This window comes from Rhodofomes roseus (genome assembly GCF_022264815.1).
Source record: "Rhodofomes roseus strain CIRM-BRFM 1785 chromosome Unknown C8Q71scaffold_19, whole genome shotgun sequence".
NCBI classification, from domain to species: domain Eukaryota; kingdom Fungi; phylum Basidiomycota; class Agaricomycetes; order Polyporales; family Fomitopsidaceae; genus Rhodofomes; species Rhodofomes roseus.
Genome location: NW_025952975.1, coordinates 664,388 through 684,065, shown reverse-complemented (window position 1 = coordinate 684,065; position 19,678 = coordinate 664,388). Strand labels below are relative to the sequence as shown.

Below are 19,678 nucleotides of genomic sequence, written 5' to 3'. Positions count from 1 at the left end.
GATTTTTGGGCGACCACACCATCTCGCCCCAGCCAATCACGTCGCTCGCCGGACTGAATTTAGCCGACCACTCCTCGCACCATCCTGCCACTCCGCCCGTCCAGATTGTCTATGGCCGCTGTAATGGCTTCATCAAACCGAGATGCCACCGAACAGGGCTCTGGACTGCTCAGCCTGGTCATCACACCACGCCGCACGCTCGGGCTCAGACCACCGGGTCGCATTGATAAGCAAAAACTACGACAATGGAACGAGACGGTCATGTCGTGAAAGGTCGTAAAGGGGCAGGATTCCAATCCAACGTAAGAAGCAATGTATGCGTGAGGCTGTAGAAATGTTTGCGTAGAGAAAGAGCAGTGGGAGAGCTACGTAGTAGGCTAGGAAATTCAGCAACGACCGCCCGGCGATGCCATGCGGTGCAATTGGTTAGTCGGTGGTTTGCGAGCATCCTCCGGGGCCGTTGCACTGAGATGCTGGAGGGAGAGGCTGGTATTATCGGTGAGCAGTTGAAATGGACCATTATATCGGACTTGGGCAAGATGTAGACGAGAGACCGGGAGACGTCGTGTGTCTGGGCCCCAGGGCCAACCGCAGCGCCTTACTTCTGGTTGGCTGCCTGGACGAGGAGGGCCTTCTCCTTCAGCACAGACGGGTAACTGTTCATGAGGTGCGCCAACGGGCGGAGATCGTCTTGATCAAGGAGGGTAATTGTAATCTTGGGCTGCGTGACCAATTCAGTCCGTCAGGCTCGTTCCCCGCCAGACTCAAAGTTTACTCACCGCTCCCTTGATACCGAATGCCTTCACAACGCGGAAACTGAATGCCCACGGTAAGGTTGACGCATAACGGAGCAAACGGAGTGGGAACGCACATCTTATCACCAAGCTGCTGCTTCTGCTGCTGAACGGGCTTGTCCATCAAGCCATCCATGAAGTCGTCGGTCGCCTTCACCACCAGCGGGTCCGCCTTGGGCAGGGGCAGGCCCGTCGCAGACGCCGAATTCGCAATCCTGATGATCTCCGACGCAGGCAGGCGCGCGAGCGACGCGATGGTGTGCGCCGCGGTGCTGCTCGGCGTCTCAGGCATCGGCGACGCCGCAGCAGAGGGGCCGCGCGACGACATGTCCGGCGTTCTCGGGGACGCATCCATGGGCGCGATCTTGCGCGCCTGCGGCGTTACGGGGGGCTCAGGCACCACCGTCTTCGCGGGCGCCTCGTCCTCCTCGTCCACCTCAAGCACCATCTTTGCGTCCGCGAGCTTCGCACGGAGCACCTCCACGTTGAACAGGCACATCGCGCGCTCGCGCTTGGGCAGGCTCATGAGCAGGTCGGTGAGCTCCGCGATGCGGCTCGACTCGAGCTTGGCTACCGCCGCCGCCATCCTCTCTTTCTCGGACGTTGGTGCGACAGAGCCGGACGGCGACTCCGTGCGTGGGGGTGTCGACAGCGTCGCGGGCATCGAGATCGGCGTGGACGGGTGGTCCGGCGCGGAGGCCGTCGCATTGGGAGCGGTGAGATCGAGCGTGCTCGAGGGCGAGGGCGACTTCGAGGGTGCTGGCGCTTGTGGTTGCGGACCAGCCTTGACGATTTCCACCTGTTCGGCGAGTTTCCCGGGGACCTGGATGCCCTGCACGATCTCGCTAAGGGACAGTGCGACAATTGCGTCGACGACGGAGTCGAGTTCATCAGGCGATACCCCGCCCATTGCTTTGATGCGTCTGGTGAGCTCGCCAGACAGGACTTCTTTTCGGACGACGGGCGAAAGGGCCGACAGGTCGTCATAGCGCATGGGCAAGTTGAGTGTACCTGATAGCGCGGCCTTCCCGAGAGTCAGTCGAACGCACTGGGGGTCACGCAGGGAACCTACATGATAATAGCTGCCTGAGCTTCTCCTCGCGCGATCCGGACGGTCAAGGTTGTGCTGGGCCATAACAGGTGAACCAAGGGCCGCCGTACGGCTTCCGGGGCTCGGCCACCCTGCGTAACTTTCACCAGCCTCGCTAGCCGTCGGGCTCGTCGCACCACTACCACCCCTCGGGTGTCCATTGTGCCCTGCAAAGCGCGCGGCCAACTTTTCTTGCCGCAATTGCTTGGGCTCGTGCAAACGCACGACGAGCTGTTTCGTGCCGAGTACAACGCCATTCATTCCATGCATAGCCGCCGCGGCTGCAGTACCGCATTAGTCTTGAGGATGTTCGGTTCCGCGTCGGAGTGATAGCTCACCTTGATCGGGCGTCTGGTAGGAGACAAATCCGAAGCCGCGACTGTCGCCGTTCTCGTTGCGCATCACCCGCGCGCTGCGACGATATGAGCGTTCATACAATACGTCAGACACACGGCATACCTGACAATCTGCCCAAACTATAGCCATGTTGGTGTAAACAGAGCGCTTCGTGATATCACCTTCGCAGACTTACCTGACGGAAATGCGTGAAAAGGCCGTTAGAGTCGATACTTGTGTCGAGATTCTGTGTCCCGTTAGAGTCGATTTACATCCATACAGAACGGAGGGACCCACTTTGATGAAAAGATTGCAGGGATCGATCAGTCCACTGTGGCTAGATGAGCCAGGTCCTGACAAAGGTGCCAACTGTACTTGCTGGCCAGGGCCGTGCACGAACGCGGGCGAGCGAGGCTGGTATGGAGGAGCTCGGGGCGGAGAGTACTGTCGATCGCGATGTGAGATAGCAACATGTCTTGTACGCCACACAGACTAACCTGCGTAGGATAAGGGAAAACCGAGCCAGTCGGCACAAACGAGGGTGCAGTCGCGTTGAACTCGCTTGCGGCCACGCCCGCACGCCTCGGCTGGTATACTTGCACGGCAATATTCTGTCCCTCTACGTCGGCGCAGTGCATCGCCTCCTCCGCCTCACGCGCGTCATCCTCGCGCCAGTACTCTACCACACCTGTATCCTTCCCGAACGGCGACTGCGTACGCACGGACGCGAGCGCGCCATACGGCCTGAAGAGATCGTAGAGCTGCGAGTCTGTGTAGCCCGGAGGGAGGTGCTTCACGAGACGCGGCTGCGCATTGGGCGGTGGCAGCGGCGTTGGCGGCGTGGTGGACGGGTACGGAGAGAGCACCAGCAGCACGGGAGGCGTGAGACCCGCGATGGGACGCGCCTGCAGTGTCGCGAGGGCCTTCTCCGCTGCGCGGGGGGTCAGCAGGGTGCCTCACGGGACGCACGCAGCGTGCAGACATGCCTTTCTCAATGTACTTGAACTCGATCGTGCCCGAGAGCGGCTTGCTCGAGCCGTCGCGCTGGAGGTTCGGTCTGAAGGGCGCGCAGGTCTGGAATGCGGGTGCGAGATCCTCGTCCTTCACGTACGGGGGGAGGCCCGTGATGTAGAGCACCGGCTCGTGCAGGTATGGATGGGGTTGGTGGCCCATCGTCTCGGTCGTCGGCGGGGCGTAGTCGCTGGACATGGTGGGGCGAACTGAGAGGCAGTCCTAGGGTATCTTCACCGATTCCGCGACGAACAAGAGTCCAGGACACCGAGCCTTGTTTCCTGGTGCGCGGAACGTGGGGTCAGGCAAAAAATGATCAACTATACCGCCGCTTATGTAACTGCCGCGCGCCGCCAGCGTCCGACTCGCAGGCCTGCCGTCCGTGCAACACGATCGCCTCTTGCGTGCCGCGGGTCCGTCTATTCGCTGTCGCCGAGCGGGGGAGCTGGGATCAGGACGTAAGAGCAGACGAGCTGGTCGGGAGTGAAGCCCACTACGCTTTGTAAGCGAGATAACACTTCATTATAATGCGTGCGAACCACCTGCCCTATCGGGACGACGCGTACAAGGTGTACGCGTCGCCCCCAGCTCGCGTCACCTACACCGCTCGGAGTTGCTCAGAACACATCTCCCTCTCCCTCTCCCACATCCACCATGGCCGACGTTGAGATGAAACCCGTAGATGAGGAGAAGAAGGCTGAGGAGGGAAAGAAGGAAGAAGCCAAGGAGCAGAGCGCACCTCCACTCACCCCGGTCGCGGAAATCAAGGCCAATGTCGCGCTCATCGAGAGGGCCGTCTCGACCCTCGAGCCCCGCTTCATGCATCGCGTGCTACGCACCTTGGGCGCACTGCGCAAGAAGCTGGACGACAGCGTCCTCCGAGAGGCCATCTCCGAGGTGTATACCACAGGTGAGCGTGCAGGCTACTGGATAGAAGCCGAACGCGCATCTCACGAGAGCAGAATCACCTACCAAGAAGACATTACTCGAATGGCTTCCTGCAGCGCCCTCCGCAGACCACTCCATGGACATAGACTCCGCGCCCGCACCCAAGCAGTCTCAGCCCGAGCCCGTACCCGAATCCGAAGTCTATTTCCGCCTCCTCATCCTCCACCACCTCCTCACGTCGCAGAACACGTACACGCAAGCCATGGACCTCGCTCATGAAACCATTGAGCGCACGCAGTCGCTGAACAGGCGTAGCATGGATCCCATCGCCGCGAAGGTGTGGTACGCTGTGGAGCGGACGTACGAACTCAGTGGTCAGCTCGCTGACGCAAGACCGTAAGTCGCGTCTTTCCTGGCTACATCGAGCGTGTATGCTTTCTATGGAAGCGCGACGCCCTTTAAGAAGCGTGTCAATTGTGGCTTCCATACTAGCATATAGTTTGCGTGTCGCTTTGTTCTTGGTTTTTGATTGCTGACGCGTCCTTGCAGGCTATTCCTGGCTGCTCAGCGTACAGCGTCCCTGCGACACGACGACGAGACACAGGCTTCCCTCATAAACCGCCTCCTCCGAAGCTACATCCAATTCAGCCTGTACGACCAAGCAGACAAGCTCGTCTCAAAGACGACCTTCCCCTCATCGGCAGGAAACCCGCAATTCGCGCGGTATCACTACTACCTGGGTCGTATCAAGGCCGTTCAGCTGAATTACACGGCGGCACACACGAATCTGCAGCAAGCCATCCGTAGAGCGCCGCCTGCGAAGACTGCACCTGGTTTCTACCAGGCAGTGCACAAGTTGTCTGTTGTGGTGGACTTGCTTATGGGTGAGATCCCAGAACGCAGTCTCTTCAGACATCCCGTTCTCGAGAAGGCACTCAGCGGCTACTTCGAGATTGTGAAAGGTATGACCACCTTTCACAATGCAGAGACAAGGTGCTGAACGCGGTATCTATAGCCGTGCGCATGGGCTCCCTCTCGCAATTCCGGTCCACGCTCTCGAAATACGCGTCCCTCTTCGAGCAGGACAGGACGTACACGCTGATCGTGCGCTTGCGGCAGAACGTGATCAAGACGGGCATCCGGCGACTGTCGCTCTCGTACTCGCGCATCTCGCTGCGCGACATCTGCGTGAAGCTCCACCTCGACTCGGAGGAGGACGCGGAGTACATCGTCGGCAAGGCGATCCGCGACGGCGTCATCGAGGGCCGCATCGTGCACGAGAAGGGCTGGATGGACTGCGGCGGCCAAAAGAGTGGGTATGGCCCCGAGGTCAGCGACGTGTTTGCAAGGCGGATTTCGTACTGCTTGGAGCTGCACAACCAGAGCGTCAAGGTATGTGTGGCATGCAGCTTGATGCGTTGGAGGTTTCGACTTACTGTGCGTTACAGGCTATGAGGTACCCGTTGAACGCGCACCGCAAGGAACTCGCTGCTGCAGAGGGTGCCCGGGAGCGTGAAAAGGAACTTGCAAAGGAGCTGCAGGAGGGCGGCGACCTTGACGATGAAGGCCCCGATCTCGGAGAGGGTTTCTGAAAGTGTAACGAGTCGATATCGCATTGAACGGTTGAGTTCGTTTTGCTTGCACATGAACTACTGTCCCGGACTCGTAGTCCTGGGACCCCGCCCGAGCATCCCCCAACATCGGTGTGTAGCCCTGGTAATCGCCTTGACATTGCAGGATAATGGCATGTGGGGTAGTCCTCTCGGTTCGAAGAGCAGGCTTGTCGTGACCTGTCCGTTTTGCTCAGGACTGCATGATAAGTATCTGTCCCGAGCGAGAGAAGTGCGAGTGTCGGCTTGATTGATCCGGGCACACCGCTCATTTAGTCTAATTGACTTTCAGCATCTAATAAACGCAATGTTGTGAGATCACGCAGCTCGAAGGCTGCCGGCAGAGAGGTGCCTGAGGCCCTGAGCCCGAACCCTTGAGACGCGAACCACTGGGATGAGGCGCCAGAGAGAGGCGCGCGTCGGGAAGGTGTTTGTATGGTCGTGTATTCGTCTGAACCTTATTTTCTTCATCACGCTCAAGACGCACGACCCAAAAACTCTCCAGTCCCCGATCCACGACCGTCTGCACCATGGACCCCGCAAAATTGGCGAAGCTGCAGGCGCAGGCCGCGGCCAACAGGATCGGTGCGCCCGCTGCGATTTTCCCGGTAGTTTTGCGAATTTTTGACGCGTTACTGCGTGTGCCGTGCGCTAGGTGGTAAGGGGACCATGCGCCGTAAAATCGTGCGCAAGACGAAGCCGTCGACCGCGCAGGACGACAAAAAGCTACAAGGCGCGCTGAAGAAGCTGAACGTGCAGCCGATCCCGGGAGTTGAGGAGGTCAACATGTTCAGGGAAGACGGGAACGTCCTGCACTTCTCCGCACCCAAAGGTACGCGTCGTCAGCTTCACTTTGTACCCGGCCGTTTCCACGCGTTAGTTACCTATCGGTGCCATTTCAACCTATTATCATTCCACTTGCGGTCATGCACTATGCGTATGTGGCGTCTGTACTAACGCTTATGGTATCAACAGTTCACGCAGCCGTCACTGCCAACACCTTTGCGGTCTACGGCACCGGCCAGGTCAAGGAGCTCACCGAGCTCGTGCCCGGCATCCTCAACCAGCTCGGCCCCGACTCGCTCGCCTCACTGCGTAAGCTCGCGGAGTCCTACCAGGCCATCCAGCAGAACCAGCAGCGGCCACCAAACGCTGCTGACGACGATGACGACGACGTGCCCGACCTCGTGGAGAACTTCGACGCGGTCGAGGACAAGCCTGCGGAGAAGAGTGAGCTTGAGGAGCTCAACTAGGTGGTGTAGCTGCGTGGACGGACGGCGGGGCGTCGCAGGTGTGGTGTGGTGTGGTGGGAGCTGCTGAGACGTCCTGCGAGAGCTGGAGGGAGCTGGGGCTATGATACGTTCATGCTACTCTTCGCATTGCCACCAAAACTGTAACACTGCTGACACCGCGTCTTGTGCGTCTTTTGCTCGGTTTGCTCATCGTCTCGCTTGCTTGATCGAGTCACTGTCCTCTGTGTATCATTGGTACCTATGACTGCACTGTAATCCTGACATATCTGACGAAATGCTCGGAGGACGTACCAGTACGACCAGCCATGAAGACATCAAGCATCGCGCGATACAACAACACAGTAATTCAACATCTGTTAGGTCTACAATACATTTCGCACATCCATTACTTCCGTCCACGCCATCTGTCATCGATTCCATGGACCACTCTACAGCCTCAGAGCTTCAGGCATGGAAGGTAATCTCCCAAGTCCTCACACACCCATCCGCGCCCGCACTCGCAAGCGTCTTCGGGCCCGTCCAGAACACCGCAGCAATCCCTCCAGGACCAGCGTTCTTGATCGCGATGTTGCGCATCGGTTTGTCCACGCTCCACACGTAGACGTGCGTGTCCAGCGAGCCCGACGCGCAGTGCTTCCCGTCGGCCGTCCAGGAGAGGGAGTTGATTCGCCCGGTGTGGAAGGACCAGCGGGAGGTGACCGCCTGGATGGATGGAGGGTGATATGAGCAACGCTAGACTCTATAGGAGGAAGCAATCGTCTTACCTTGCGTCCTTTCACGTCGAACAAGATGATCTTCCCCGATGACTACAATGCAGTTAGCACACAAGGACCAGAGATGAACAATTTCCAATACTCACATCACCCGTAGTCAATAGCGCCCCATCCGGACTGAACGCAAGTGCGCTGACGGTGCCCTTGTTGCCCTCCAGCGTTGCAGCCTCCGTCAGGGTCTTCCCGTCCCAATCGTACAAGCGCACTTTCATGTCCTACATGCAGCGATTCAGCACGAGTGTAACCCAGTTCGGCACATGAGATGGAGACTGACCTCGCCGCCGACAGCCACAATAGATCCCGACGCGGAGACCGCGCTCGGTGTGAACTTGGGCTTGAGTTCGAAGACCCTCTGGTTCGACCGGATCGCCTCGACGCCGTTCGCTTCCGCTACGAACACGGTGGAGTCCGCAGCGACCGCGACGGACTTAGGTTGCGAGCCCGCCGAGAATGACGCCGGACTGAGAGTCAACGTCAGCACTTGCACAACCATTCCAACCTATGGGAGAGTTGTGGAGGGAACATACACGAAGCTCGACCCTCCTTCGATCTCCTTGACCACGTCGTCGAAACCGGCTGAGTACACCTTGCCATCTGCTGCAGAGGCGAGGCCAGAGACGAGTGCAGCATGACCATCGCCGCTAAGCGGTGAATAGGTGTTGTCAGAGAAGGAGAGGATCCGCCCGTCAGCCGTGCCTGTGAGGAAGGTGCTCGACGACGGCAACGTGGCCGCTGCGGTAATTGACTTCTGCGGGCCCTGTGGAGACGAGAGGGGTGAGAAATCTAGCACGCGAATGGCTGGAGCGCAACGTACGTAGAGGATGCTAGCAGGTTTGTCACCGATGCGCTTGTCAAATACGTTGAGGTCGCCCGACATCGAGACGGAGACAATAGCGTCTCCGCCTGTCCAGGTGTTGCCGACTTGCTGGAAGGCGACGCCGGAACCGACAGTCCAGGCTGTAACGGCTTTGCGGGCCTCGACATCCCCTGTAGGGTACACATGAGTCGTGCATGACAATAATGCAGCGGGGGCGACGTACACAACTTCACTGTGCGATCTGCGGAGGACGTCGCCAGCGACTTGCTGTCTGGACTCCAGCTGCAGGCCATCTATACTCGTCATGAGATTTGTGTGCGCGCTCTTGCGAGGAAGGTACCGACGATGCTGCCTGTGTGCGGGCTATCTGTAATCTCACCGAGGGTCTCACCCGTCTTCCCGTCGTAGAGGAAGATCTTCGAGTCCGAGCCGACACTGGCGAATTGGTCGCCAGACGGTGCGTACCGCACATCTTGGATGAACTTTGTGTGCGTCTTGATGCTCTGCGGGTCACTCAGTACATGACCTAACGCGTGAATGTGCGGGGATCTGGATGCGCACCTTCTCATATTTGTACGGAGCGCCTGGACGTGGTCAAACATCCATTCGGTCGAGGGATCATCAAGGGAGTTACTCACCTTGATGGAAAACAATAGTTGCGTCATCTGACGCGGTCGCCGCACGGAATGGACGTTGGTGCCGGATTGCCACTGCATTGATGACCTATAACCAGTCTCCAAACCTGAGACTATGCACGCACAATACGGTATTTGGATTGACCTTAGAATGCCCAATGATCTCGCCAGTAGACGAGCCGGTGTCAAACATGAATGCATGGCCGAACCTCGAATACACACTCCAGTCAGCGCAAGTCCACTCCGGGACACAAGACTCACTTGTCTCTCCCATCTCCTACTGCGATGATCCGCTTGCTCTCACCATCCCACTCGAGGTCCTTCCTTCACCAGTCATCGCGAACACACAGAGCACCAATCAGGACACCACACCAGCTCACCCAGATCAGAACTCACACAGCACCAGAGAGAACCTTGTACTCCCCCTTCAAGGTCTGATCCTCACCCACCGTGTCCCAGACGCGTACTACACGCAGTCCGGATCAGCTCAGCCACAGCACCGAAGGAGAGGGGCGGAGCGTGCTCACCTGTACCGGTGATGTCTGCAGAGGCGCAGTAGTACCCAGAGGGCGAGATGCGGGCAACGGTAGTGGGTTGGAGGTGCCCCGCGTAGGTGATCGCGGTCGCCGGAGTCTATACATTGCTTAATGGGTGTCTAATTCAGGGATGCTCAGCATGAATACCTTCAAGTCGCGGATCTAGAGTGGGTAATGTCACGACGGAGGTCCGAGGGCAATTGTGCGCTGCGACTCACCACGACTGTTCGCCCGTTCACGTACACGACCTTGTCTCCGCTCGAGCTAAGCTTGGTCGACTCGCCGCGCGCGGTGGCTGGGTTGCAAGGATACAAATCAGCCTTCTTGAACGACATCTTCACTGTGTTGAGCTAATGCCGTGTCTTCCTGGGTGCTGCTTCAAAGTGGTCAGAGTGAAAGCGAAGGCGGCGTAGCACGGTGCACTGCGCCCATCGGTCGCCACTGCCAATAGATCGCCCGATTTGGACGCGCCAGGGAACGGTCACGTGGGTATAATGCATGAGCAATCGCGTTCAAGTTCAAGGACACGACGATGCTGGTATGGGTGAACCATCCATAGATCATCGATACAATGAGTAGACAGCATGATTGTGGTTCCAGTCGCCGGATAACCTGTTCAATTGACCTTTCATCATATAGCAGTACACGTCTAAGCACTGAGTGGAGCAGATACTAGCAAACCAACCGGTGAGATCCTCGCATGAATAAGCCCTCAGTCTTCCTCTGGCCTCTCCTCAGGGGCGTAGTTCTTCAGCGGGTCGCGCCGGAGAGCCTCAGATTCAGTGAGACCGAGCGCCTCCCGCCGCGGCTTCATTACGCTAGCAGGTACGTTGGAGGAGCTCGGCGTGGCGGGCTGCAAGCAAGGTTGATGAGAATGCAGCCAGTACGTGACCACAAACGCACCTCATCATCCCGAAACGGAGTGAAACTGGGTGTCGATGGCACCTCAGGTGTCCCTTTCTCGGACTGCTCCTCGTCTCTAAACACAGCGATCGAGCTCTTGCCCTTGTCCGGTTTCTTCCCCCCAGGTGCAGTTTGTGCTCCCATCGCATCACCAGCATCCTCATCCCTAAACACAGCGAGCAAGCTCTCCCCCTTCTCTTTCTTCGGCGCAGCACCGGCCGAGCCGCTCCCCTCACCAGCATCCTCATCCCTGAACACCGGGATCGAGCTCTTCCCCTTCTCCTTCTTGCCACTCGGTGCATGCGGCGGGGGCATCTCCTCGTGCACCCCGCTCCCGCTCGGCGCTGGATCGCGATACACTGCGATTCTCGAGGTGCCACTCCCTGAGCGCGCTGAGCGGCCAGGTTGCCGGAGTTTCGTCCCCTGCGCCTTCTGCACCTCCGGGATGTTCTCCTTGATTCGCGCTTTACGCGTGCCGAGTTCAGGCCAAGGCGATGCTTGATCTGGATCGTTCTCCGCGTCGCCGGCGGGGTCTACGAACACGGGGATGCGGCCATTGGGGCGCGGCGCGGACGTGGTGGTCGCGGGAGGTGAGAAGACATCCTCTGCGGGACGTGCGCGCGTAGAGCCGGAACGGGCGGAACGTGTGCGTGAGGAAGACGAGGTCGAGGACGAGGCGGTCTCTGCGAGGGCGAGGCGGCGTGATGAGGACGAGGAAGAAGTATTGGAGGGCTCAGCCGCCACGGGAGGTGCGAGGTTGATCGAAGCCATCATGCGTTTCTGGAACTCGCGGTGCTTGTTCTCGAGTCGCTCGAGAGGGTCTGCTTTGCGCGCGATGCCGAGCATGTAAGCCTCGTCCGCCTCCGCGCGCCTGAGTGCGAGTCAGTCGGAGGTCGCGTATGGAGCACGATGCAGCGCACCTGCTCGCCCTCTCCAGCACGGTCGCATACTCCTCGTACAGCAGTGAGTGGCTCGTCCCGATGTCGTTCACCAGACAGAACTTGTAGATGATCGCGGGCTTCTCGACGTAGTTCGCGTAGAGCACCCAGAGCTTGAGGTACCGGATGTCGTCCCGCCACTTCCTCTCACGGTCATCCTTCAGAACACGCGTCGCCTCCTCCAGGAGCTCGAGCAGCCCCGACTCGGCGCTGTGCCCTTGCGGGTAGTTCTCGACGGTCCAGTTAACGAAACGACAGTACGCCTCGAGAGGATCGTCGTCTTCGTCTTCCAAAGCGACCTCCACGTTGATACGGTGCCGGTTGCGCGCTGCCGAGAGACGGCTTTCGCGCTGAGCATGGGGGGTGGATAGGATGCCTGCGAGAGCGGTGACGCGCCGGCCTTTGGCGAGAGGCTGGATGTTCTCCTTGGCGGCCTCGAGAACGTCGCCGTCGACGATGGTAGGCGTTTCGTCGAACACGTCTGTCATGACGGGATGGGACGCGTTTCGGCGACGGGAAGGGTGAAAGACGCGTCTCGGAGCGCGACGCGACTTAAACAAAGACGCGTTCCATTGCGTGCGAGTGGTTGACCGCGTATTTTGACACACGTGAAGGATAGCGTAGAAACGGAAAATACAACATACTATGGTCAGTAGAGTGTGGTAAGTAGATGATGATCGGCCTAACAAAATAATCTCTAAACAAATTACCCCGCAATGATCAATGCCCCCGCTTGCTATACTTACGATCGGTTGACGGTCGGCCGACTTCCCCAGATTCCGTACTTACATAAATGCAATCGCTGCTTGGTATCCGACGCCTTGTTCAAACTTCCTTCCACTCTCCTCCACCGACACGCTTGCGAAGTCTTTGCCTCCCACATCGAGCTGCTTAATCAATGACCATACAATGACATCAACACAACCAGTAGGACAAGGCAAACGCCGCCGCTTCCGGTCGGCATGCCGCGGCGGCCGCCTCAAGCAATAACCATCCAATGAGACACTCTGTTATGACGGTGAATCATTGTGCACCATCGTGACCCTCACAAAGACCGGCGGCTGTACGTTCACATTGCTCGTATTGTGGGTAGCAAAAGTCCGGGATCGAGAAATCGGTAGTCACACGGGAGCCTAACGGGCGCCGTAACACGTACCTGTAACCCCGCTCCTCTTCCTCAATCCCTCTCTACGACAGTCCCGCAACAATGTCGCCCACCGAGGAGAAGATTATGGCCCACGCAGGTGCCCTGGAAGAGGTAGGGAAATCCGAAGTCGCTGAGATCGAGGAGGCACAAGGAGACGCGGCGGCCGCGGAGAAATTGCTGGAGGAGAAGAGGCTCGTCAGAAAGCTCGACGTGCGCATTATGCCAATCGCCTGCATACTCTACCTCTTTGCGTGTAAGTCGACATCTGCATCCGCGAAGCCAGCAACTAGGTATTCAGTGAATTGGGTCAGATTTGGACCGAAGCAATCTTGGGAACGCACGCCTCCAAGGGCTCCCGCAAGATGCGCTGGGAGGCGATCCCACGGGCAATCTGTATGGCTGGGTCAATTCGGTTTTCTTCATTTCATACGTACGTTTAGTGTCTAATAAATGGCGGCGGTGATCTTGAGCTCTATCGAACAAACATTAGATCCTCTGCCAAATTCCCGCAACGGTCATCTCGAAGCTGTTTCCTCCCCGTACATGGATAGGTTGCTTCGCAATCGGCTGGGGGGTCTGCTCGACGCTCTGTGTAAGTCCTCGAGCCCCATCCCTGCTATATATGTGTCCTGATCAACTTCAGGCCGCCGCGTTCGATTTCGCAGGGCTCGTCTGCGCCCGCCTCGGGCTCGGAGTATTCGAAGCAGGATTCGGACCCGGCATTCCCCTCTACATGTGTGCGTACGCTTCGCAATACACTTAACATGCTTACTTACACCCCCAAAGCACTTTTCTACACGAAAGAGGAGATGGGCCTGCGCATGGCATACTGGTTCGGCTTCGCGGCGGTCGCGGGCGCATTCGGCGGCCTCATCGCCTTCGGAGTTCAGCATGCCCATGCTGCCATAGCGAACTGGCGATTGTTGTTCTTGATTGAGGGGTCGCCAACGATTCTGTTGGGCATCGCGACGTTGTTTTTGCTACCGAACCGTCCGGAAGAGACCAGCTATTTGACCGAAGATGAGAGAGCGCTTGCAATTCAGCGAATGAATAGAGGAACCTCCGGTGATACAGGGAGGGTGTTGAAGAAAAGTGCGGATCCTACGATGCTGTGTGACTGTTGGTACTGAACCGCACGGTGCAGAGCACATTTTGGCTGCGTTTCTGGACTGGCGGGTGCGTGACATTTTCCATACCCCCTATGCCCATTGAAACGCATCTCACACGGGTGCTGGTCACAGATATACGCTGTGGGAGTGATCTACTTCGGAGCAAACTGCGCCCTGGCGTCCATCTCCGCATTCCTACCCACCATCATAGCCACGTTTGGTTACAGTCAGTGACATTCTCACCTTCCCTTGACGTCCGCTCATCTTACTGTTCTTTTCTCTTATTCTTGCAGCCGACGCCGTCGCTCAGCTCCTCACCGTCCCGCCTTACGCAGTCGCGGCCGTCTTCCTATGCCTCAACTCCTACGTCTCCGATCGCCTGCAGAGCCGCGGCGTCTTCGTGGCCTATGTGAGCGCCGTGGGCGGGCTTGGCTACATGTACGCCCATCCACCACCCCTTCAGCCCATTGATTCACAATTGAGCATGCCTGTCTAGCTTGCTCCTCACAGTCATGGGTAACACGCACGTCCGCTACTTCGCCGTGTTCTGCATCACGAGTGGGACGTACACTGTCATCGGGATCGTCATCGCGTGGTGTGAGTGGTCATATGCTCTTGACGGCGCAGCGCAGAACGTCTTACGAATCGGGCTCGACAGTCTCGCACAACTTGGGCTCGGAGACGAAGCGGGCGACGGGTATACCGATGTACATGGCCATCGGCCAGTGCGGGAGTATCCTGGGCTCGAAGATCTACCCCACGACGGACGGGCCGCACTACATGTGAGTCGTTCTCTCCGCAACACCTCAGCGACTAACCCAGAAGTTGGATGCTATAGCAAAGGACTTGCTGGTAAGGGGCTGGCCTTCCCTGCCCGCACCTGAAATATGCTGACATGACATCGACAGTGTGCTGCGCCCTCCTGATTCTCTCCTCTCTGGTCGCCCTCGTCCTCTCGGTAAGCGCTATGATTGATTCACATCCTACTTAACTGATTGTCGCGCTTAGATCTCCTACCGTCTGGAGAACAGTCGCAGGGACAAGCTCTACGGCAGGCCAGACCCGGATGCCACGGTAGACACGTCCGAACTCGCCGATGCCGTAGGTCCCTCTCCCGCCCGTTACACTCGGAAATTAGCTGATGCCGGTTGTCTTAGGCCCCGAACTTCCGTTACGTTGTTTGACGAACCTCACGAACGCGCGCGAATGTTGTTGTCAGTGTTAGTGGAGCGTTGTACGAAAGTTCCCCTTGACCATGACAATGTATTGTACAGTACGCTTGATATCAGAGACGCGCTTGGTTCACTATTTCGAAGACCGTTAAGTAAGCGGATTCTCGAAGACATCGAGGAAGTGATTTGTCCGACTCCCGTTGGTTCGCGGGAGGTCCATGATGAGACCTGGATGAGACGCCCAAGAGACGCGCACCACAACGCGGTCACATGATGAACGCGTCCAGCGTAAGTGGCTGTGATGTCAACATGCAAGGACCCGGGGCACCCTTACCTCGACGATGACCCCACCATTGACGTCGCACCAAAGGGCCCCACGCCCACGGAGCAGATGAGGTATTCATTATGCGATTGGCAGCAGCAGTATCGACTATGCGTATGCGAGCGTAGACAGTGATACACGTGTGGCTACTAGCGACATTGTCCTTGTGGATGTGATGGAGCAAGTAAGTAGACCGAGACGGGGGAACAAGCAAGAGGAGAACCTCAAGAGAGCAGCAAGAAGCACCGTAGAAGATGAAAGGGGGCTAATTGCGTGATGCAGTAGAATGCAATCCGACGTAGTGATGCGTGGATAGGGGACCTTGGATGTGGGCACGAGGAACGGATGCCGGGTCACGATGCAATGCGGGCAAAACAGATGGGGGAGTCAGATGAGGGCATAGTGTGCGAGACGAGGTGAGCGAGACAACGGAACAGGAAGGGTTAGATAGGAATATGTACAGCAAAAGGAAGACGAGCACGAGCACGACCAGATAGATGCACAGACGAGATGCGTAGATCAATACACGGGGATATACTTCTTGACGCCAATGGGAACCATGACGGGTATTGGCAGGCGTTATCGAGACGTGACACAAAGCATCGTCGCGTCGGAGGCGTCAGGGGCATCAGAGCTCGAACGTCGGATCGGAGAACCGTCCGTCCGTTGGGCCCCGCAGAGCAGCGTACCGCGCGCTGGAGGGCGACGGCGACGAAAAGGTGAAGGCTGAGTAAATCCGTTTGCGCTCAGGCGTTGAGAAAACTGCTTCCGAGCGGGCGGGCGACGAGCTCCTCGAGGAGACAGATGGGGTTGGAGACGGTGCGCGGTCTGAGCCATCGTGTACGGAAGAAGTTTCGACGACATCCTACAATGATCGTCAGACTCGCTGAAGTCAAAGCATAATGTATGTCAGACATACGTTGTTCAATTCTTGGGCACGGACTTTCTCCGAGAGGGCGTGTTCGCCCGTTAGGCATGGCGCCTGCTCGTAGGCCTTCGACAGATCTGCCAGAGGCAGCACCGTGAGCTCGTAACAACGAGCATCAATTTGGCTCTGCGAAAGACGCCGAGCTTCCCGCACATTGTCAGAGTGCACGTCCGTCTCCTGCTCCTCGGACACCTGTGGCAAGGTGGGGGACCGGCGGGGACGCGATGCTGCAGAGGCCCCATTGCGTCGGGCTGCTTGCAAACGCTTCGGGGGCTGTCCGGCACTTTTGCTCCTCGATGAGATGTCCGCCCCAAATGAGCGGTCGCTCTTTAACCCCTTCGTCTTCTTGACGGGTGCGGGTGCGTAGGCTTTTGTGGCCAAGGCACCTTCCTTCCGTTTCTTCCCATTTTGCGTGTCGGGGGCGGCCTTCCGGCCAGTGATGGGATTGATGTTCTCCTTGTCAGGAGCAGAGACGCCGTTGGACGGCGTGGGTGAGGTGGGGCGCAGCGCGCCTTCCCCTTCGAGGAGAGACGCGATGCTCCCGGTTGGAGATGGGGGCGTGTCATCCTTGAACACGATGAAGGGGCGCATTGTGGTGATAGACATGATGTGGCTGGGTGAAGGTAGGTGGCTTCCTTGGTTGAGTGGGGGTGGGCGAGCGCGTGGAGGCAGCGTGGACGTGGTGGGTCGATGGATGGGCGAGAACAAGTCGCGTGCAAGCGAAGTTGAACTTAATGAGACGCGCTAAACAAGCGCTGGGCCACGCGCCATTTGCCAACTCCGCCCTTCCACTGAGTGGTGCCAAGGGGCCTGCCTCGAGGCGTGGCTTCAGCGCTTGCGTCGTGTGGCTCCTCGGACGTCTCCGGCCGCGTGTCTCACGCTTTGTTCGACGTAGCCTAAGCGGGCAAGTGGCGCACCAGTGCGGCATTGATCTTACTTACAGCTTGCTTTAGAATCGGTGTATGCTTATAACGAATACCCTCCACTGGTCTCGCAGTACGACATTCGTCTTGAGTCGCAGGCACGCGCACCCTTGTGCCGTATTTCAATACCTGTGATATGTGGATGGTTTCACCGCGCACAATGGAAGATTGTCTCCGATTGTTGGTGCTAACTTCGGAAGGTGCGTCCGCCCTTGTGTCCCTTTAGCCGCCCAAAGCGTCTGGACTCTGACCGCACCGCACAAGCTGGGTACAGAAGCGTTGCAGAAGCGTGTACTTGCTACGTCTCGTTGCCAGTACTCGTAGCTATGCTAGCGCCCCTTTTCGATCATGGCGTCACCGACGAGCTGAAGCCTTCACACCGCCCCTTGTGTACCCGTTGTGGCGTCGCCTGCGATTACGCTTATACCACGAGCACACAATTAAGGGCTTGCTGGGTACGTGTTGATTCGCTTTGATTGGTAACACAGCACCTGTCCACAAGCAGTATGGCCCGTCTAGAATCGACTCCGTGCCAGTGCGCCTTACACATGTCAACGTGAGTGGCACTGTCCTTGTTCTGCATTCGGTAATGTTTTGAATAGACCCTGATTAATGATTGCCGACACTCAATCGATGCTCAAGTAGCCACACAAACACCGCCGGGACCTGTATTGCCACCCTCGAAATGGCTAACATCCTCAGGCTCAATAGCCACCCAACCACGCTTCGAGCCTCGTGCTATCGATCAGCCCGCTTCCCTACCAACGTACGCTTCTCCCAGTTCGCTGACCATTGTCCTCTCAAATTGAGCCTTCGTTTGATATGCACCGGTATGGCCAGGCGCCTCGCCGCAGTATTTATGGTCGCAAGGCGTACTTGGGTGCAGCCGTCTCGCTCAAGTAGGTCCTACGTTCCTGCCGAACCTACGCTACCCCTGCGTTCTGCGCCACAGTCGTCCGAGCCCCAGGTTTCTCGCCTCCTCCGCCAGCAATATCCATGGAACCTCTCCATCTTCACGCACCTAGGGCGACGTCAGAACCTCTTAACCTCAAGAGAGCCTTAATGGAGTGGAGGCAGAACTTGGCCGACGAATCACACTCGCTTGACGATACTATGCAAGCCCCGGAGGCCACAACATCGTATAGCGCGGCGCCGCAATTCCAGGTTTGTCCTCAGCACCTTAAGAAATCTCCATGCCTCATTCTCTTTGTCGCACAGACCGCGCCACCTGCAGACACACGCTCGCACCTCGACGAGTGGACGGAGGCTATGGTGATCGTCCAAATAAAGCTGATCCGGTCGAAGCTTGCGTATTTCCGGATGCTGCTCGACCAAGCGACATTGGACACAGAACAAAGGACTGCGTTGCAAGAGTTCGCGTCGGAACTGCGCGCCACAATGGAGGCCCTCGAGGCTAAGAGCCTCACCGGCGGTGACATAGCATCCGCGCAAGGCGTCTGGCCGGGGTCACCCTCTGAAGAAGACATCACGGAGATGTCGTTTGATTCCTCGTCAGCGGGTGGGTCGTCGTCGGATGTCTCTTTGTCTTTGCCTCCGGACTTCGACGTGGAGGCCCTCTTGTCTGGTGGAGCGACGCGGCTGGACGGCAGCTACGTCCCCTCATCCTACGAATCGTCGCTATCAAGTCAACTTGAAGATGCGCTCCGAAACCCCGCGACAGCACCGATGTTCGACGTAGGAGCTTCGTACCCTCCCCAACAACCTCTGCAAGCCCAAGTCGGTAGTACAAGCTACAGCTACACACTATCTCAAGTGCAAGTCTCCGTCTCCAGCAGCGTCTACAACGTCCGAAGCGACAGCGATTCGTCGTCGTACGCGCCGCAAGCAATACCTTGGTACATGGACTACTCGCAGTGGACGAATGTCCCCCACGACGACTCAAGCTCAGAGTGCAACACCGCCGCGACGTTCTCGTCGGCCTCGCCCTGGGATACCGAGTTCCACATGCCTGGGGACTTCAACGACTACAATCAGCACCAGCAGGACTTTAACTCCACCGTCGCAAGCAACGGCTCACTCCCGCTCTACGATGTCCAGTCAACCGCTAGTAGCATGAGCTTCGCAAGCGACGGGGCTACCGCGGCGCAGTTCCCGCACGTCGACTCGACCGCGCAGGTCCCAGGATGGTATCAGGCGCGCGAGTTCCAGTACGCGATGGGGGATGGACGACTGCTGGCAGTCCACGGAATGGATCCGTCGTCCCCGCACTCTTGGTCGTCGAATATGTCGGAGTGCTCGATCGTTCTTTAACTATCATTATTCACTTTGCGCTACATCGTTTGTTCTGCCGTGCAGCCTATGACTTGATATGTCACCTTCCTGTCAACATGCTATTCAGTACTAGTATCGCTATGCATTCCATATGTCATTCGATTTATGCTACAGGTCCATTGTAGTTGAGAGACGTACCGCACGTCATCAAATTCAATTCGGCTCAGTCAAATTCACCCCTACTTCGCCGCGTCAGAAACA

The 19,678-nt window shown here is 57.8% G+C and overlaps 8 protein-coding genes across 8 annotated transcripts; 4 read left to right on the top strand and 4 right to left on the bottom strand.

The window, feature by feature from the left end:
* Window positions 1-199: 199 nt before the first annotated feature.
* On the bottom strand, window positions 200-3,715 carry C8Q71DRAFT_775076 (uncharacterized protein). Its single transcript, XM_047924577.1, has 10 exons — window positions 3,207-3,715; window positions 2,718-3,151; window positions 2,518-2,664; window positions 2,417-2,467; window positions 2,344-2,360; window positions 2,223-2,296; window positions 1,867-2,165; window positions 872-1,818; window positions 780-816; window positions 200-721 (listed from the first exon to the last, which is right to left on the bottom strand). The coding sequence occupies exons 1-10, from the start codon at window positions 3,427-3,429 to the stop codon at window positions 599-601; spliced, it is 2,352 nt and encodes a 783-aa protein (XP_047776097.1). The 5' UTR covers window positions 3,430-3,715; the 3' UTR covers window positions 200-598.
* Window positions 3,716-3,790: 75 nt separating this feature from the next.
* C8Q71DRAFT_775073 (diphenol oxidase-A2) lies at window positions 3,791-6,050 on the top strand. The gene is made up of 5 exons (XM_047924576.1): window positions 3,791-4,141; window positions 4,194-4,515; window positions 4,669-5,081; window positions 5,135-5,511; window positions 5,568-6,050. Exons 1-5 carry the CDS (start codon window positions 3,886-3,888, stop codon window positions 5,709-5,711), a joined length of 1,512 nt encoding a protein of 503 aa, XP_047776096.1. The 5' UTR covers window positions 3,791-3,885; the 3' UTR covers window positions 5,712-6,050.
* Window positions 6,051-6,102: 52 nt separating this feature from the next.
* Window positions 6,103-7,305, top strand: C8Q71DRAFT_775071 (NAC-domain-containing protein). Its single transcript, XM_047924575.1, has 3 exons — window positions 6,103-6,314; window positions 6,385-6,561; window positions 6,705-7,305. Exons 1-3 carry the CDS (start codon window positions 6,260-6,262, stop codon window positions 6,980-6,982), a joined length of 510 nt encoding a protein of 169 aa, XP_047776095.1. The 5' UTR covers window positions 6,103-6,259; the 3' UTR covers window positions 6,983-7,305.
* Window positions 7,306-10,166, bottom strand: C8Q71DRAFT_775066 (WD40 repeat-like protein). The gene is made up of 16 exons (XM_047924574.1): window positions 9,962-10,166; window positions 9,891-9,905; window positions 9,735-9,840; window positions 9,604-9,673; window positions 9,469-9,531; window positions 9,353-9,416; window positions 9,211-9,295; window positions 9,134-9,156; window positions 8,917-9,075; window positions 8,796-8,865; window positions 8,570-8,742; window positions 8,283-8,512; window positions 8,030-8,216; window positions 7,842-7,970; window positions 7,747-7,788; window positions 7,306-7,684 (listed from the first exon to the last, which is right to left on the bottom strand). The coding sequence occupies exons 1-16, from the start codon at window positions 10,076-10,078 to the stop codon at window positions 7,427-7,429; spliced, it is 1,791 nt and encodes a 596-aa protein (XP_047776094.1). The 5' UTR covers window positions 10,079-10,166; the 3' UTR covers window positions 7,306-7,426.
* Window positions 10,167-10,325: 159 nt separating this feature from the next.
* Window positions 10,326-12,137, bottom strand: C8Q71DRAFT_775064 (Mad3/BUB1 homology region 1-domain-containing protein). Its single transcript, XM_047924573.1, has 3 exons — window positions 11,567-12,137; window positions 10,647-11,517; window positions 10,326-10,596 (listed from the first exon to the last, which is right to left on the bottom strand). Exons 1-3 carry the CDS (start codon window positions 12,070-12,072, stop codon window positions 10,456-10,458), a joined length of 1,518 nt encoding a protein of 505 aa, XP_047776093.1. The 5' UTR covers window positions 12,073-12,137; the 3' UTR covers window positions 10,326-10,455.
* A 274-nt stretch (window positions 12,138-12,411) lies between these two features.
* Window positions 12,412-15,148, top strand: C8Q71DRAFT_775062 (MFS general substrate transporter). The gene is made up of 14 exons (XM_047924572.1): window positions 12,412-12,984; window positions 13,043-13,161; window positions 13,222-13,323; window positions 13,375-13,468; window positions 13,518-13,823; window positions 13,876-13,907; window positions 13,973-14,066; window positions 14,134-14,278; window positions 14,337-14,437; window positions 14,499-14,622; window positions 14,679-14,692; window positions 14,749-14,798; window positions 14,849-14,941; window positions 14,998-15,148. The coding sequence occupies exons 1-14, from the start codon at window positions 12,792-12,794 to the stop codon at window positions 15,022-15,024; spliced, it is 1,494 nt and encodes a 497-aa protein (XP_047776092.1). The 5' UTR covers window positions 12,412-12,791; the 3' UTR covers window positions 15,025-15,148.
* Window positions 15,149-15,715: 567 nt separating this feature from the next.
* C8Q71DRAFT_197816 (uncharacterized protein) lies at window positions 15,716-16,993 on the bottom strand. Its single transcript, XM_047916930.1, has 2 exons — window positions 16,254-16,993; window positions 15,716-16,199 (listed from the first exon to the last, which is right to left on the bottom strand). The coding sequence occupies exons 1-2, from the start codon at window positions 16,866-16,868 to the stop codon at window positions 15,963-15,965; spliced, it is 852 nt and encodes a 283-aa protein (XP_047776091.1). The 5' UTR covers window positions 16,869-16,993; the 3' UTR covers window positions 15,716-15,962.
* Window positions 16,994-17,830: 837 nt separating this feature from the next.
* C8Q71DRAFT_775057 (uncharacterized protein) lies at window positions 17,831-19,653 on the top strand. The gene is made up of 2 exons (XM_047924571.1): window positions 17,831-18,349; window positions 18,404-19,653. The coding sequence occupies exons 1-2, from the start codon at window positions 18,182-18,184 to the stop codon at window positions 19,454-19,456; spliced, it is 1,221 nt and encodes a 406-aa protein (XP_047776090.1). The 5' UTR covers window positions 17,831-18,181; the 3' UTR covers window positions 19,457-19,653.
* The last annotated feature ends 25 nt before the right edge of the window (window positions 19,654-19,678 follow it).